This window comes from Calonectris borealis, chromosome 3 (assembly GCF_964195595.1).
Source record: "Calonectris borealis chromosome 3, bCalBor7.hap1.2, whole genome shotgun sequence".
In the NCBI taxonomy this organism is placed as follows: Eukaryota; Metazoa; Chordata; class Aves; order Procellariiformes; family Procellariidae; genus Calonectris; species Calonectris borealis.
The window spans coordinates 108,657,386-108,676,523 of record NC_134314.1 but is presented as its reverse complement, the minus strand read 5'-3'; the positions used below and the strand labels follow the sequence as shown (position 1 = coordinate 108,676,523).

The 19,138-nt window shown below is 38.7% G+C and overlaps 1 protein-coding gene across 3 annotated transcripts in view; it reads left to right on the top strand.

The window, feature by feature from the left end:
- The window catches only part of ENAH (ENAH actin regulator), a 103,993-nt gene that overhangs the window by 42,558 nt on the left and 42,297 nt on the right, over positions 1-19,138 (top strand). For all 3 annotated transcript variants that reach the window (XM_075147226.1, XM_075147227.1, XM_075147225.1), the window contains exons 2-3: positions 5,880-6,045; positions 9,562-9,739. In XM_075147226.1, the coding sequence (XP_075003327.1) occupies positions 5,880-6,045; positions 9,562-9,739 (344 nt within the window). The remainder of the gene's footprint in view (positions 1-5,879; positions 6,046-9,561; positions 9,740-19,138) is intronic.

Here is a 19,138-nt window from a genome sequence, read left to right as displayed (position 1 = left end):
GTAAATCAGCTTGTCTCAATTTAATCTTATTCTAAAAACTGAATAGCAACTAAATTCTGTACTAGCTGAAGTGTTGGAGTGGGCAAGTCACATCATTGGAAGTTGGATGCAGGTAGCACAGCACGGCGTAGTTCCTTCTGCAGTACCAAGCATGTAATGTTCCCCTGCTGCAGCATATTCGGCTAGCTTTTAGTAATGCAGAAAAAGTTGAGGTTCTTACCTTTCAACTGAGGATGAGAAAATTACAGAGAAAATTAGTTCATCTTAAGAACTACAATGTTAACCATTGCTGAGCCCAAATGGATTATATTTTTTCATGATGTCCTGTTGGTGGCATGGATGCCGGTCTAGTTGGCAGGAGGAGATGGTAACTGTTATACTCAGCTTCCTCTGAGATTTGCTTTTGGCTAAAGTGCTAGAGTTCAAAAAATGAGTACAATTAAAGCAGTGGATTATGAGTTAAAAACTTAAGTGACCCAAAGTTCTTCCCCTCTACCCACTCGCATCACCCCCCACAACAAATCTGAACCCCTTCCGCTACTCCCAAAAATAAATACGAATCTGTGTAGTTGAGTTCAGTCTGGTTCTCAGCAGACCATAATGTAAGGAGCATATCTGAGGGCACTGGAAGCATTTTTATGTTAACTTTAAGATACTAACAAGTAGCTTAATTATTGAGTTAAGCCAAATGAGCAGCTTATAATACATGACAACTTTGTCTACAAACCGTTTGGTTTAGTTAATAGAAAGTAGTGGTGCAGTAGTGGTACAGTACACAGTATGTTCTGGGTTTTTTTGTTGTTGTTTGGTTTTGGTTTTTTAATAGTGAAGCAGAGAACACACATTTTCACTGTGGTGTGCCAGTCGGGGTTCAGGAGCAAGCAGGGAAAATCATCTTACAAAACACTACCGCCAAGATATAAAACTTGGTCTCTGGACCAGCATTTAGCTACTTTTTAAAAATGTGTATTTTAAGATGTTAGTATTGGAAATGTTTCGAGTTTCTTTCTAGCTTTGTGCCACATGGTTTGAAAATCCTAAACAGGCGTTTGATGAATCAGCATCTCTTTCCATTACTTCTGCCCCATAAAGACTGCACATTTAAGAACATGTTGTTATGATTCTGTAAATTGAGAACATAGCAAAAAAACCCCTGAATCACCAGAAGAAGCCGTAGTGGGATACGATTTTCGAAAAACCTCATTGTTACATCACTGACAAAACTACTAAAGGTTGAGAATCAGAGCAATCGCAGCTTTTCCTTGCTCTTGTTAGTATATTTAAATGATCTTTTCTGGGGCTGCAATTGTGCTGTTTTCCATATGAGTTTGATCATTTAAGTCTGTTTATCCTTTTTAGTTCTTGAGAAAGGAAAACCAAGCATCCACTTCTTGGGGAGAGAAAAAAACAAGTCTTAGGTCATCAGACTGTGCATTGGTGTCACTGTGCAATGAGCTTAAGAACTTGGGATGTGAAAGAATGAACACATTCCATCTGGGCGAAAGAATGATGTCTGTTAGGGTACAGTTTGCTTATGGTTTTTGAGCTTTTCCTATGATCTCATCACTGGAGGAGGAAAGTATCTTCTCCCATAAGAATAATCTCATGCTTATGATTCATTACTACTGTGTTTTTTTTGTATGAGCCTTCTGAGTGCCAGACCTCCCCCCACTCTTCCACCCCAAATAAAAAACAACCACTCTGTCTTTGGCTTTATATGGTATTGCTGTAGGTGGACTTATGCAGAATAATGGTTGGCTTTAACAATCAGAGCTTTACATCTTTGTCTAGAGAAGAACTCCTCCTAACATATATTTATCCAGCTATTAGTCAAGCTTTACATTTTGGGAAGAGAGCTTGTACACTTTGTTTCCTGAGGTTTGGTAAGCACCGTTTTGCATGAATGTTACCTTTTATGAATTTTCCCTTTTCTGCATATAATTTCATGTACTTAGTTTGGTAAGTTTATTTGGGAACAGACAATTTCTTAATTTTTCTTAGTTAATTTGTCGCTTTAGTTCCCCAACCCACTGTCCTAATAAGTTAGCAATCAGTTCTTTGAGCAGCTGTGCCTTTGGCAGTAGTATTTGAAGCTGGAGATGGATCCCTTCGCTCATTCTCCCGCATCCCCTAATGAGCTCTCATGTTGGGAAGGTGCAGGCTAATCCAAGTGTAATGGTTTCTGGAACCATTACACCAGTACAGCACACCAGAAAAAGTAAAATTTGAAGATAGCAAGTAAACTCTGTAGGATGCTTTTGAAGGCCTAATGACATGGCAAATAGATGAAGACCCGTTAACTCTTCTCTCGCAGCATGACTGTAGACAATTTGTTTATTTCCCACTAGTGCCAAAGTAATCTCTCCGTTTAAAAAAAAAAAAAATCACCAAAATGATTCTGGTGCAGTGAATGAAGTCAGTCATGTTCTAGCATCTGCAGGTCAGTTCCTGCAGTTTAAGGGACATGTGTATTGCAGAAAACCCTGTGGATCGTGAAGAGTTCGTGTATAAATACTGAGGTAACTGAAAACCTGTCTCCTGTTAGAAGTACAGCAGGGAAGTGTGATAGGCTTGAAGAGCAAGAAATACGATGAACGACACTGTTGTGATTCACTTGGCTCCTGCTCCTTTGGACTGAAGTTTAAGTTCATATATAGTAGAGGAATACAAAGGGCACTGGCTCAGGTTCTAGTAACAGTCTGTATGTTAGACTCGGCATTTTCCTAGGAAAAGGTGGATCATGGAAAGAAAACTAAACCTTGTTTTTTCATTAGACCTGTCAAAGATAGAGTCATGAGCTAACAGCATGGTTATTGGATTTGGTGTAGCCCTCTGAGGTTAGTGAAATTCAAATATTGAACTATCAAATGGTCACTGAAGAGAGAACTAAAGATTCTTCTTTGCTAAAGCTCCTGCCTCCATGCTTTTCTTCACAACAAAATATAATCACTTGAGAGTGCAAAACTTCTTACTAAGAGAAAGGACTTGAATTAGTCTCCCCTACATCTAGTAATGTGCAATTATTGAACCCTGGAAAAAGGCTAGCACACTGTGATGGTTTAATTTGTTTCTGATAGCGATAGCTTCATTTTCCATCTTACTGCTGCAGTCTGATAAACAAAGTGATGGGTGGTGGGAACTGTTGGCAGAAGGGGAGTATGTCACCTTCAAATTGGTACCCGGATATGAAAATTACAGACCTGGAACATTAAAATTTTAGTTATAGGATTTATGTGAAATGAAGGCAGAAGGCTTATTGTGTAGTGATTGAATAGGTCAACTGGAAATTGTTTGTATTGGTAATTTTTTAAAGTATGTGAATCATCTCGTATCTTTATGTGGGTAAGAATCATCTCCTGCTATTAAGAAAATTCTTTTGTTTTAAATGGAGCATGAAATATTTGAGATCTAGACTTGTGTAGTATTTCAGTTGTAAGGCATAGCTGGAGAAGTGGAACTAAAAATAGTTTAACAGTTGTTAGAGAAAAGCTAGAAATTCTACTCAAGGTCATCTTATTTGTGCTTATGAATTGTGCCACTTGAATACCAAATAGTTCTAAAATGAGTAGGGTTTTTTCTTGTTATGTTAAATAAAATCCTGTAAAAACTTCTGTAAAACTTAGACCTGTGGAAGGACCAAGGCAGGGCAAAGAGTGAGAACGCTCTGAATAAGAACATCTGAACTTGATAGTCCGTCCTACTAATTAAGTCTTCTGATCATTGTACCATTACTCAAATCACTCTCTGGTTCTACCTTCTTCGTAATTGGAACATGTTAGCTTATACTCATAGTCTCAATTTTTAATAGAATCTAAAAGATTTTTTTATCTGTTTGACACGTGATTGAGATGAAGTTATTTTTTGGCAAGAACTCTGCAAACCACATGGCTCTGCTTCCAAATCGGTATCTAGGTCCTGTCACCTATGGTTTATCATGCCTGTGATTGATCCAAATTCAAATGTAGCAAAAATCTGTTTCGGGTTCAGAAATTTTGCAAGTTTTCTGTAATACTGTTATGCATTTTAGAAAACCACTACTCTTTGTCCTGTACTTTGTGAACAGTACAGAATGTTTCTGGGTTTGAACTTTAAGATAGTCATGTGCCAAAATACTCTAAAAATAAAGAAATCCCAGTAGGTTCTTGCATTGTCCTCTTCTTAGATGAGGGAACCTTCTTATTTACCTGTGGCATGTTTTTAATGGGACTGTGAAACACCTGAAACCTGTAACTAATTTTATTTTCTTTGCATCTAATATTTCTTCTTGGATCAGATATGGTCCTTTCAGTCTAAACTGTAAACTACGCTTAGAAAAGAAGCACTGTATATATGTATATTATAATTTTACTATCCCTATATTGAACTAATTTCTGGCTGTAAAAAGGGTGGTCTAATTAGAGGTTGTTATCCCATTCTGATCTAGTTGTTGAATAGGTGATGAGACTAGAACATGTGCGTTTTTAAAATTAATAATATATTTTCTCATCTGATCTTGAAACTCTCACATGCATAAGAGACATGATCTCAGTATTCTCTCTTCTCCCCTAGCCTTGAAAAGCATCCCAGTGTTGAGCGTTTTTCTAATTGTTGGAGTGCTATGGAAAGTGTGATAGAAATTGATGCTACGTTTTCTCAAAAATGTCAGTATTGAAAGTTAACAAAACAGCTGGATACACTGCTGAATTTTCTTGTGCTGGGAAATGGAAATAATATATTGGGAAATTCAGCATGGTCTTTTTAAAAAAATCCAACAAACAAAACCAAAACTCCCCAAAACCAACCAACCAATAAAAACCCACAAAAAAAACCGAGACTGGGGGGGAGTCGTCTTCTCCCTCCTTCATGAAATATGAAGAAATATTTCATTACTTTCCTTTTGTAATTTATGAAGAATGCATGTCTCTTCAGCCTTCTCAGTTTCCCAAATGGCAGGCCACATTCCTTGCAAGCCAGGCATCATGTGCTTTCTATAATGTGGGATGTGCTGGAGTGGTAGGTTCAGAGAGTTTGACTTACTGATAAGAAATCATTCCTTTCTATTTTTATTTCCTGTCTGCATCTGGATGTTTCCCATAAAGGCAACTTGTGTAGTATCACCCACTCCTCTCCTAATAAATAGTGTGTTTATGAAATGTTCTGCTTTCTTGTGTTTCTAATATGATGACATTCATGTTATGCTCCCTTTTAACTTTAGGCTGTACTTTAGCTGCCAGATGACTGCCATAATCAGAATTAGGTACTGATGAAATCGCGCTTTTCAGTAATCAATAGAACCTTTTCTCAGGGAGGAAATGTTAAATCTAGGTGTCAACTGTTGTAAAATATGTCAAAACCAAAAAGCATTTCATTTACGAGCAGGTGAATTTTTTGTGCTGAACTTCATCCCGTGTGTGTGTTTTCTTCTATTTACGTTAAAAGAAGCCTTCCAATCCTCATTTCTTGTAGAATTAATTGCCACTGGAAAATGTAAACTGTATGAAGCCAGTGTAACTCCAGATTCTTTGTTCACCAGTCTTTGCAGAAAACTTTGTGGATGGTTATGGCATTTAATTAATTTCATGGTTAGTGGTGAGGAGAAAGCAGGGGGCGGGGAAAACCTGTGAGGGTAAAAAGTGCAAATAAAGGAAAAGTAAATCTCTTCTTGGTCTCTTTCACTAGTAGTTTGGCCTGTTTGTCTTGACCATAACTTTTCAGAATGAACACCTTTAGGCAAAAGTCAAAGTGCTAGCAGTTTTGTATTTAGAATGTGGATGTTTCAGCAAGTTGCAAGGAGTATTACTTTAACATTTTGAGTTTTTAAAAAAAAAATTTAACCAAAAAGATGATAATTTGCCATAAGTAATTTTATGTTCTACTCTAAAATACTTGTATCTTAACAGTGAACAAAGTATCTGCCAAGCACGAGCTGCTGTAATGGTCTACGATGATGCCAATAAGAAATGGGTACCAGCTGGTGGATCAACTGGATTCAGCAGAGTTCATATATATCATCACACAGGCAACAACACATTCAGAGTAGTGGGCAGGAAGATTCAGGATCATCAGGTAAGCAAATCTCTGAAAACTTGGAATAGGAATCTGTCGTGGTTTAACCCCAGCCGGCAACTAAGCAGTACACAGCTGCTCGCTCATTCCCCCCCAGTGGGATGGGGGAGAGAATTGGAAGAGTAAAAGTGAGAAAACTCATGGGTTGAGATAAAGACAGTTTAATAGGGAAAGCAAAAGCCATGCACACAAACAAATCAAAACAAGGAATTCATTCACTCCTTCCCATCGGCAGGCAGGTGTTCAGCCATCTCCAGGAAAGCAGGGCTCCATCACGCATAATGGTTACTTGGGGAGACAAAACGCATAACTCCAAATGTGCCCCCTTCCTTCGTCCTCCCCCAGCTGTATATGCTGAGCATGAATATCCCTTTGGTCAGTTGGGGTCAGCTGTTCCAGCTGTGCCCCCTCCCAACTTCTTGTGCAGCCCCAGCCTGCTTGCTGGTGGGGTGGGATGAGAAGCAGAAAAGGCCTTGACTCTGTGCAAGCACTGCTCAGTAATAACGAAGACATCCCTGTGTTATTAACACTGTTTCCAGCACAAATCCAAACCATAGCCCCATACAAGCTAATATGGAAAAAATTAACTCTATCCCAGTCAAAACCAGCACATTCTCCACCCCTTATTCCATACCATTTACATCGTGCGCAGGTCCCACACTATCCAATACATCCTCATTAACCACCACTCACCTTCCTATCTTTTGATACAATGCACAGTCTATGGACCATTAGTTTATGGACCACCCCTGTAACATGTCCATAAAATGCCCGTAAAAAGTCCACGAAATGTCCATTGAGTTCATTTAGTCCATGACTTTGGGCTCCATCTATAATGGTAGTCACTCAGGACAGGAGAGGTGGTGTGTTGCACAGAGTTATTGGGCACCAAAGCCAGATCAGGTCAGGTCACTGCTGCACTTGCACTACTTTTTGTAAGACTTGTCCTCCATTGCTTCGGGTGGTTCTTGCTATAGTAATTCCTATAACATGCAACTCCAATCATGGGTTACAACAATTTAAAGGTATTTCCATTACAATCTCCACCCCTGGTCCCTTTGGGCCAGCTTATAGGGTTTAATCTTGCAATGAACTCCTCCCCTTGCTCCTAGCCTGGCTAGCAACAAGAGGTTCCTGCTACAGTAATTCCTGTAATGTGCAACTCAAATCCCGGGTTACAACAATTTAAAGTGTTTCACAGGCCCATTACAATCTCCACCCCTGGTCCCTTTGGACCAGACCACAGGGTTTAACATTGCAATGAACTCCTCTCCTTGCCCCTGCTCCAGCTTGGACTTATCCACAGACTGCAGTCCCTTACGGGTGTACCTGCTCCAAGTGGAGCCTTGTCTATGAGCCACAGTCTCTCCAGGGGTATACCTGCTGCGGCACAGACTTCTCCACAGCCACTGTCACTTTGAGGTGCACCTGTTCCAGTGTGGCCTTATCCGTGGGCCACAATGCCTTCAGAGATGGACCTGCTCTAGTGTGGCCTCACCCACAGCCACAGTCCCTTCAGGAGTGTACCTGCTCCAACATGGCCTTACCTATAGCTGCAGTCCCTCCAGGGGTGTACCTGCTCTGTTGTGGGCTTATCCATGGCCACACGCTTTGAGGTGCTCCAGCATGACTTCATGCACAGCCACAGATGCTTCAGGGTGTACCTGCTGCAGCATGGACTTAGCCACAGCCACAGACGCTTCGAGGTGTACCCTCTCCAGTGTGGACTTGTCCTTGGGCCACAATCCCTTCAGAGATACACCTGCTGCGGCATGGACATAACCATGGCCACAGGCGCTTCGAGATGTACCTCCTTTGGCGTGGACTTATCCACGGCCACAGACGCCTTGGGGTGTGCTGCTCCTGTGTGGACTCATCCACAGGTCACAGTCCCTTTGACTCGAGTTCACACTGGGGTTCCAGCCTGTCCAGTGCAGCAGCACAGAAACTGCAGCGATGCCCGGGCCGTCTGCCAGCGCAGGTGCATTGTCATTGCTGTTATCAAGAGGTTCCCAGGCACAGTAGGGCAAGATGATAAGCAGTCATACCGTGCCCCAGAGACCTTATCTTCTCCTTAAGCTATTTTTTTTGATTGTTTTTAATATTAAGAAATAGGTCTTCAGTAAAATTATGGGAACTCTAAATAATAAATTTACTTTTATTTTGAACTGAAGTAGCAAAACTGTATTATGGTTTTTTCCCCATAAACTAAACACTTTACATACGTCCAAGGCGATAGTCCTTGTGCGCTCTTTACTATCCCTTCCTACAGACAGTTGTAAAGGCTAATGGTGTACACAGAAGTCATCTGATTCTCTTTAAGACAAAGTGTCAGCCTAAGAACTTTTCTTCTTCCCTACTCTCTGCTCTTAGCTGCAGCCTACATAGGTACCAACAGTTCTCTTGTAGCTCTTCCTATATTATGAAAAGTTGCATGCATGATGCATGATTTCCCATTTCCCCAAATCAGTTCATTCAAAAACAAACGTTCTGATATGTGGTAATGCTTGATCATCCACCACTTTGAGAGATTGAGAAGGGAGCAACAAGGATTACATCTCAATTTCCTTGATGAAGAAGTTATTAGATCTTGATTAAATGGCAGTCTTGGCACTCTGTCTTGAAATATGCTCTGCCTTGTGATATTTGGGTTGGGGTTAAAGATCTAATATTTTTGTTTGAGGAAAGCTTCTATATCTGTTTCCTTCTCTCCCAGCATTTCATAAAATTCTTTTGGTCTGTTCTTGGTCATTTGTCACAGCCTGAAGCATAGACTGATAATCTCCTGTGTGATTTGTCATTAAACACTTATTCCAAGAATAAATGATTTCCCTGCATTCATCTGAGACCAAACCTGCTCTTTTTTTTCCTCCCATTATTCAGTGGAAAAAGGTGAGAGGATATAGTTATCAAAGTGCAATGGGATCCTCTTAGTGGAATGTAGCTTGTAATAAATGGTTGTCCTACTAGCTAGAATTTATCACCTTTTGTGTAAGCCATAATGATCTTGCAAAATGATACCTTGTGATGCATAGTAGAAGTCCACATAAACTCCTACTGAAAGCACGGCAAGCTAAGGGGTGTAGCAGCCACAGTGAGAAGGTGATAACTTGGTTAAAAAACATAATTCTAACAAGTACTCTGTGAAGTTAATGAAAAACTGAGTTTCTGAAATCCAAATGCATATTCATATCAAGTACTCTGCTACTAAAAGTCAGAACTGTTGATATTACTACATTGCTGTTATGAAACATCACTGCATCATTTGAAATGAGAATGCTTAAGCTACAAAAGTTGATACAAAATATCTCATTAGTCCCCTTGTGTATTCTCATCACTGATTTCGTGCGGCATTGGAATTAAAATTGAAGTGGATATGAGCTTCAATGTTGTGATCTTGTGGATTGTGGGACTGGAATTAACCCATGTGGTTAGGGAATAAAATCTACACGAAGCTGAAACTTGTGATGAAATAGCAATTTTAAACTTAAGTAATTTTTTTTTTTATGATTATAGGTGGTAATAAATTGTGCCATTCCAAAAGGGCTGAAATATAATCAGGCTACACAGACCTTCCACCAGTGGCGTGATGCTAGGCAGGTGTATGGTCTGAATTTTGGCAGCAAAGAAGATGCCAATGTCTTCGCAAGTGCCATGATGCATGCCTTAGAAGTATTAAATTCACAGGAAGCTGGTAAGAGTCTCTTAACTTTTTCTTTTAAGATTGTTCGAATACAGAGATGGCAAAAATTCAAGTGTTTATGCATAAAAGTCAGTAAGTCTTGTTTCTAATCGTGATTCAGCCTCTAGCCATTTTAATTATTTGGGTGTTTTGTCTGCCTAATTGCTGCTGCTTAATAGTGATTCTCAACTTGACTGCCATCTGTGTAAACGCAATTCCTAACAAGTAAACCTGTTTTCATGTTATCTGTTACATACAGAAACTTTGCTGATGTTGCAGGTTTGTTTGTTTTTTTTTTTTAAGGAAACAAAACTGAAACACCTGGCCAACAATGCGTAGCTCTTAATCAGGGTACTTTTCAGGATTTCTAGAGACATCCAGTGTTCTTAATGTGTATTGGTATTTTTCCTTCTCATTGAGTACTGGTTTATTATGAAAATGTTAGGTTTTTTCCCTCCGAACTTCGGAATTCGGGTCATCCTCTTTGGCAGTTCTTACCATACAGAGTTTTCTAGCTTGGAGACCGTGGATCCAGGGGTAACATTCAGATAGGCACATATAATTTAGACAACAGATCTATCATTTAATTTGTTTGGAGAACAGGATGATGTAGAGGGTTTAAAACATTGGTGGAAAACTTAGTGGTTTTCAGTCTTCAGGTGGTGTCTGTAATATATTCTAGATAGGCTCTACAGCAAATTGATCAGTATAACACTGGGACACACACAGAGGGAGTTTCTCTTTTAAAAGACTTCAAGAGACTTTTGTGTTCTTGTAACCAAATAGAATTCTTTTGTTCTCATTAAACTTTAAAGATTGCCCGTGTAACAAGAGATAGTACTTCTGTGCCAGTTTTCTTTCTTTTGTGTAGGAAGAGAGGTTGTAGATAACCTTACTAGTGTTGTCTCAACTACAGCAAAAAAGGGTGACTTTATCAAGCTGCTTTTCATTCTGATAGTTGTTTCAAGGCTTACCTTTGAAACTAAGCTATCTAGACCAAGAAGGATGACACGTTCTGCAGTGCTTGTGCTGTTACGCAGCATATGAGGCCAAAATATAAAGGGTAGCTAGAGGTATAAGGTTTCTTTTTGTCAGCTAAAATAGTCCAGTCGTGTATCCCATTCTCCTACCTCTCAGTTAGATATTTTCTCCTCTAAATCCCTCAGTTCTCCTTTGCCTAAGGGTTACTTGATTGTAAATATTCCATGGCTTCTGACTGTATCATCTATCTCCCAACTAACATTTGGGAACACACGAAATGTTGGTTTTTACTCATCTGATGTAAAGTCTGAAAAGGCCTGATTTATTGTAATCACCACAAGTTTGAGGGTTTTATGTTGTTTCCTGTTACCTGTACTTGAAGAGTTTGGTACAACATGTTTCAAACAAGTGTGTATGTGTATATACACATATATATTTTTCATCATTTAATTTAACTCCTCCTTTTCCTAACACTAAAACTGAGCTACTAGAGAGGCTGAAGTGACAGGCAGGCATGACAGTGCTAATTTTTTAATTGGTCAGTGGGTCTGTTTTTTCATTTCACAGATTATTGTAATTCATCTAATGACTAGTTCTCTTGCTGTTTTCTGCAAAGCATATGTGGGCTAACAACTACGTTAAATTCTTCAGTAGTAGAAATTTTATTGAACTAAGATGCCACTTAGTTCATAGAGACTCATTATTTAGACTTGGAGAAAACTAAAATTGTTTTTAGGGGGTTCCTTGAATGTGACTTTAATAATACAAAATGTCATTCAGACAATAGCCTAGAATCAATGTAATGCCACAGGAGCAGACAACTCAATGAAAATAACTCTTCTTTCTGCTGCATTACTTCATTAATTTCTTAAATGATGGGGGGAGGAAGAAGGGAGCTGAGCTTTGCAATGAGTCTAAAAATCACTGTACTTAGAATTCAGTCCTCTGCTTATCCCAAATCGTGAATTCTTCCAAATCATTCTACCAGTAGTCTCTTCATTGATCTCTGAAGTGGCCCTTCAGTTTGAGTTTGTCTGCTTCATTCAATTTAATACCAGTTAATCCCTGATGATTGGGGCGTTGTTTGGTTTCAGGTGGATTTTTGTGTGGCTCATGAAATGGGAGTTGAGTATGACTGTAATATGTCCCAGTTGCTGGCTACAATGCTGTAGTCTACCTAGTTTGTTCTTAACAGGTTTGAGATGTAGGTCTGACAAGGACATGAATTAATTATGTTTGGTAGTGACTGGTTGTAACCTCTAAGTTTTCTGAATTGTAAGATAGTCGCTTTGTTTCTCTTTCCTGTGATTTGACTTGGTAGTAGTAGGTACAAGTTAACATGCATTAATTAGCTGCATCACAAACTAATGGTGGACACCATCGGCACAGGAGGAGGTAACTGTTCTTCTGTAACTTCTGTCAACCAAGGAGGACTGTGGCTGTTTAAGATTAGCTATCACTTACCTGTTTCACAGACATATAGGTGCTCTAGCTTCCATCAAGAAATAAAAACAAAGCTTAATGTTATCAGCCTCACTTCAGCAGATGTCTGAAGATGAGTAGTTTTGCACTGCTGCTTGTAAAAAAAATTCACAATTGTGCGTATAGAATTGCTTTGTAAGACTTACCATTTCCAGACAATGTTTAAAGATAAATGTTCATAATGTATCCGTGTTAGAATACTGTCAACAAGTGTTCCTAAGTTTTATCAGCTGGGAGGTTTGTCACTGTATGATCTACATATTACTTAATTTTTCTGACCTGTATCAGTGTAAGAAGTAAAAAAGGTCAAGTATCTTTCTGAACATGCCTGCTTCAATAATGGAGATAGCATACTAAGTAGCTTGCGATTTAGAAACAAACTAATTGGACTCCTTGCTCAAAGCTTAATGCATTTCTTCTCTCTAGAATTTCCTAAAAGTGCAGCTAGAAATTAATCCTTGGTGGTATTTTTTTTTCCTGCTAGCATCTCTGACATAGCTGAATATTTACTTAGACGGGTCACTGGCTCTGAGCCTCTAATATTAGCTCTTCGTTTTAGGAAATGGATTGCAACTGCCCCCCACCTTTTTATAAACAAATTAGCCTTTTTTGAAAAGGTGTTTGGGGGTATACGTTATGAAAGGAATTTGTGCTAATACATGAAGATCAATACATTATATATTAATAGTTTTGTTTCTTCCAATTTATCTGCTAGAGTTTTAAAAATTTCTAACATATGCAGTCCTAGTTGGTATTCTGACAATACTGCTCCAAAAATCTGTACCTGAAGAGGACAACTTGTCTCTAATAATTTATGTAAATTGCTGTGTTTCCTAGTATATCTAAAACAGCATATAGAATCTCCAACTTAAGTAAAATAAAGAAATCCTATATAGATAACTCGCCTTTTACTCTAGAATTGCTTACAATTAAAGTTTGATTCCTGCAGTATCCTTATTTTCTGCTGTGTTTTCTCATTTTGGCCATGTCTTTTATTAGCTTTGTTATTTTAAGTTGTATTTTGTTCATGAAAGGAAAGCAGGCTTAATGTTAGCTGAGCATACTATTCAGAAATTCAGAAAAGCTGTAGATGAATTTTAAACTTTATGCAAGGGTTCGCAGAAATCTGAATGACTTCTGAGGAATATTAAAGATTATTGTGTGGACATCCTTTTGGTTTGCAAGTCAGCTGTTACTAAGGCTCTTTCAGTCCCCTTCTGTTGCATATATTTGAAAAATGTCATTGATCTCTGTTTGCATTTGGCATCTTCACCTGTTGTACTGCTGGCATAATTTGAGGTGGGTTAATTTCGGCTCTCCCTCTGGTGGATCTGCAGAAGCAGAGGCGAAGGCACAAGGTGCCTGGACCACTGAGCATGCAGTGACAGGCTCTTTGTCATTCTAATGAGTTCAGAATGCAGAATGAAAGTGTGTGACGTTGGAGTAGAGTAAAGGCTTTACCACAACTGGCAATTTTCTTCTAAAAAACAGTACAGTTTTGTCTCAAAGGACTCTGAACCGATGGCTGCCTTGTCAGTGAAATTGTTTGAAATACACTGTGTCTCTAGGGTGTGTTGTTTTTTTTTTCCTCTCCCTGATTTGCAGCACTGATCATGTGATTGTCCTAATTTCTCTTATGCTGGAACATTTACATTTAAATCAATGTAAAAGTCAAAGTGTTTTCTCTCCGTTCTGGTTTGAATGATTGTATTATAGCTATTCAACCAGACCCTATTTGGCTCTGGCTAGTTGAGCAGGTTGTAGGGCGCCTGCAAATCCAGAAGAGAAAGACAACAACGCAGAACTGCACTTTCTCCTGGAATTTTAAGGTAGACTACTAATGCTACAAGTTCCTGCCCCATACTGTTTTGGAGATGTATTAAAAATGAACCAAGATTTGTTTCTGGCACTCATTTGGGAAAGTTTTGAAAGACTTAATTCATTAAATAATTGTCTGAGGTGGTCAAAAGTTACACCTTCATCAAATGACAAGCATGGGTCATCAGTTTAAGAGGTCATTTGAAGAGGATTTCTGGCTTTAAGGCTGTGTGCAGTGTGTTCAGATATTCAGTAATTGGTCTTAATTGTCTAGAGTAAAGATGACTGCTTTCTGCAAAGGTTTTGCATTGCATTACAAAGAAAATTTTCATATCTGCATTAAGTAGAGCTCAGTGTTGCAATCAGAGTGATTCTGGAATGAGAGAAAAGCCTCAATGAAGAGAAATTAGATGGCTGAGAAAATTCTCTGACGTATGAGGAAATGGATTATTCCTTTGAAGGAATAAGGGCAAGTAAGGGAAGTGTGTGTTGGGAGATGGGAGGAACAAAGGGGTATCAGACTCAGTTTTGCTGCAAAAAGTACCTTCTAGTTCAGTTGGAATTGGCATTGGTTTGTGTGGCATCTATCTTCAGTCCCAGGAAAGCCTTGCTAAGAGAATAAGAAACTAATTTGGGGATTTATATATGTGTAATTTGCATTTGAGGAGTTACTTTGAGTTGTTCGTTGCAGAAGGTGAAAGTGGCAAAAGAACTGGAGGATGTCATATAACTGTAAATAAGCCTGTTCTAATTCTTCCTAATAGAATTACATATATGTGAGATTCATGCTGGTTTTTGTACTAATCTTTAACAGCTATATATTGGTTCTTGCTAAGATTTTGCGATACTCTGGATGTAAAGGCAAGGATAGGAATGGCTTCAGTAAAGCTGTTCTAATATTGCCTTAGATGATACTTAATTTGTAGGAAAATGGGGAGGACGAAAAAGAAACTTTTTTTTCGTGTGGGTTTCTTTGTTCGTTTGTTTCCAGGGTCTCTTTATTTTGTTAGTCTTATCTTGGGAGAAAAAAACTGAGGTCAAATTTCTTTGAAATTATTAGTAACCCTAGAAGTTCGGTTGTCCAGTTATTAAATAATCAAACCTTTATGGGGAAGAGATGCATGCTTTTTCTACAGCTGTATACTGATTTGTGGTCCTTTATCTTATAGCTAAGATAGTTCATTAAATCCTTGCTGATAGGGAAATGCACTTACTCATATCATAGATTGAATAATTTAGTATCTTTGGGAAATGCAAACTGAAACAAAGACTGGGGTTGCCTAATTGGAGTACGTGTAGAGACTATAGGAGACTGAAATGAGAAATGTATATGCAGGGCTGGAGGGGATTTCAAATGCTTCTCCTCATACTGTTGCGGTTCACATCATGCTAAAACTTGTTTTGAGAGAAAAATTATTCTACTGCAATGAAGTAATTATGCTATACCTGTACTCTTGGCAAGCCTCTGGAGCCGGCTGTCAGCACTCCCTGTCAGAATGGGAGTAACATGATGTGGTATTATTACCTGTGTTGTCAGAAGTTGGATAATATCTCTGGTTTTGTAAGGTTTTTCTTTTCCTTTTAAATGTGGGATTGATTAAAGAAATTTTTTTGTAGTTACTAGATTCTATAATAGCTAATCCTGATTTATATGCCAAAAGAAGTTTTAACTGTTCATTGGACAAAATACTTCTGTTCCATTTTAATTGCATATAAGATTATTGAAAGCATCATCAGTGTTAGTTGTGGTATTTGGAAGTGAAGGGACAGTTGTTAAGTTTTCAGAGTTATACTCCCTTTTAAGGGTTGCCTGTGTGGTATTTCTGATTTCTGTGGTTCTTCAGGATTAGTGTCGTATCAGGTGAAAGCATTAAAGTTTGGGTGGGCAACCCAAAGAATTTCATTAAAATTGGTAGCTGGTCTTAACTGCATGGCAAAGGTACATAGAAGTACATTAATTTTGTGGATGAAGTTTTGTTTAATAAACATGGAGGAATGTTAATATGTTTTTCTCTTGAGGGTTCATATTGTTGCCTTAAAAATATTACCAGTAGAAGTTGTAGCTGTATTAAATCTGCCTTATGGGAACAGGGTATTGTCATAAAATCATGAGCATAATTGTGGAAATACAACTTTGTTAGAAAGGCTCATTTCTTTAGTATTATATGCAAAAAGTGACAGTCATCATCTCTAACATTGCTCCTTAAAGAAATTTTGACAGAAGCGGGGGGAAAAAAGAATAAATATCCTGCAGTAGATGGTATTGATATATTTAACTTTCGATACTTGCTTTTTTAAGATTGTGATATTGTAGTTTCATTAAGCAACCATAGTACTCTACTGTTGAAGCTTTGTCTCTTTCTCCCCCTGCACAGAAGGACGGCAGAGGGAAACCGCAAGCCTGCTTTGCAGTCACCCAGCCAGCTAGTGCTGAGCAAAGCCTCGCACCCGGGTTATCAGCACTCTGTTTCTAAGGCTCTGCTGGCATTGATAGGAGGCTTATCTCTACTTATATTCAAATGTATTTTAATTAATTTCTTGGCCCCTTTTATTACCTTGATCAGGTAAAAATGCTTGTGAAGTGAAATGGAAAGCATTTACTTCCAATACAGAAAATGCAACATAGTTACCACTCTCCTAAAATAAATCAGTGATGAGTAAATTAACTCAGCTGAAGGTACTTGCGAAATGGTACCTGTGTATGAGGAAGTAGATATTTGAGGGAAAGATGAGTCTCAGCTGAAAGGTGATTCACTGAATAGAAGTACGAGAGAATAGTTTTTTCACTTGTTAATGCCCTGGTTTTTGACCATCATAATCTTGCTTATAAATCCATAACACAAGTCCAGGTCTAGAGGAGTGGTGCCATTTTGCTTCTGCTGAAGGCTACTTAGCAAGTCTTCCCAGACTTTGTTCTGTAATGTTCTAGAGCAGGACAGGCTCTGAATGGGAGGAGACAAGTGAAAGAGATTACTTCACCATAATAATTTTTCTTATTACTTCCTAGCATAGATCTCTGAAAAAGCCTGCTTTCCATTCATTCAGAAGACCGTCAAGCATTTAGTAAAACGTGGTGGTTTTGTTTTGGTGTTGTTTTTTTTTTTTAAAGTTCTTATATTCTACAACAGAAATACATCTTTTTGCTGTGATTTTGAACTGTTGCCTGGAGTGTCTTTGCTTAAAAGACTCAAACTGTCCTTAATGAAAATCTTTCCTAAAGATTATAATTAGTCAGTACACTTATCTTTATAGCATATGCCTATATAAATTAGCTTGCTGTCTGCTTTCAATCCATTCTTCCTTTAAAAAGTCAGTCATACTTGGATTTGAATATCAGACTGTATAATTGGAATGTTGCTTAGTTTTGGCACTAACATACTGAGAAATGAAAGAGTGGGAATTCTTAATTACTGAGTTGTTTATATAAACTGTTTCTCTGGGGGAAAGACTGAGATCTTTACCTGAAACTAAAATTCTCATGTGTAATAGTTGACCAACTTTTTCTATAGGTACTAGATTTTTAAAAAATGGGATCTTGCCTTTTAATGCTGTACTCTGAACAGTACAGTAATTGCAGGAGTGGTTTTTTGTGTGTGTTTTGGCTTTCTTGAACCGTAGCGCATGTGGGGTCCTGAGGAAGATTTCGAGTGATCTGGCTGCCAGCAGTCCCGCAAAAAACACTTCACCTATCCTTACGTTACCAGCTCCCGAGCAAGCCTGTCCAGCCAAATGAAAATACGTATTGTAGCTCATTGTAATACATGTATTGTTCCAATCTTGAACAGTAGATACTTGGGTTTTTTTAGGCGTATTACCTCATAGAGATGTGATGTCTTCAATGTCAGCCAGGTGCTATGTCAACACTGCTAGCATAAGGCAGGTGACATTAAAAGAAGTGGAGTGAAACTCCAAAGAGACAATGTAATTGCAAGGATTGAAGGAACTGATGAATCAAAAGGCATCGAGGGAGGAGAAACCATGTGTTTCCATCTCCAGCTTGCTAATCATACTTTCATAGGATTGTGCAACAGGAATCAATTCAACTTTTGAATGGAGATACAGAGGTAAGAAGTCAATTGGAGGTGAAAATGAAGTTAAGGAGTTTGATAAACTAAACTCTGGTTGTGGTTTAAAAAAGGTGATGTTGGGGATGCTTAATTTGGCTCGCGCAGCCCCCAGCAGTCTGGTGTTGTTCTTCGAGCTATGCTAGCATAGTTGTCTGTGTGACTGCCTGAAGAAGCAGAACCGGCCCTGATTTAGCTGGTGAAAACACTTCTTGCAGGCTTTTTCCCCTGGGATTTTTAATGCATTGGATTTCCAGTCCATCTCTCACTACACAGTTGCCTGAACTGTCATAGAGGAAGGGTGAAGCAAAAGTGAGAATAAGCTGAAAAACAGAAAGCATTTAAACTGGAATGGCTGCTGAACAAATTAGTATGAAATTATATCCTCTGTTAGAGTGCGCCACAGAGTGCACCATCTGTGCTTGCTTTAGAAAGAGGAAGATGTTAGATTTTTCTTAAAACTCAGAATGAATAGACCATTCAGCCTCATCTCTTACTTGGCTTGTATCAGTCTTTGAAGATAAAGTGATCGTGTAGAAGGATCAGACTTTTTTTTCCAGGCAGTATCTGTGAATATTTCTCTTGGGGGTTGATGTTTCTGAAGTATCTTGAAGTGTTCAAAAGCCTCTGAGAGAGCTTTTTATTAGCTAGCTCCTGCTTGTTTATTTATTATACCATCTGTCCCACTATCCAGACAGTTGTATTTTAGCAATGAAATGGTGGTCTTGGCTTGCTGTAATAACTTAATTTTATAAGATAAAACATAGAATCATAGAATGGTTTGGGTTGGAAGGGACCTTAAAGATCATCTAGTTCCAACCCCCCTGCCATGGGCAGGGACACCCTCCACTAGACCAAGTTGCTCAAAGCCCCATCCAACCTGGCCTTGAACGCTTCCAGGGAGGGGGCATCCACAACTTCTCTGGGCAACCTCTTCCAGTCCCTCAGAGTGAAGAATTTCTTCCTTACATCTAATATAAATCTACCCTCTTTCAGTTTAGAGCCATTACCCTTTGTCCTATCACTACATACCCTTGTAAAAAGTCCCTCTCCAGCTTTCTTGTAG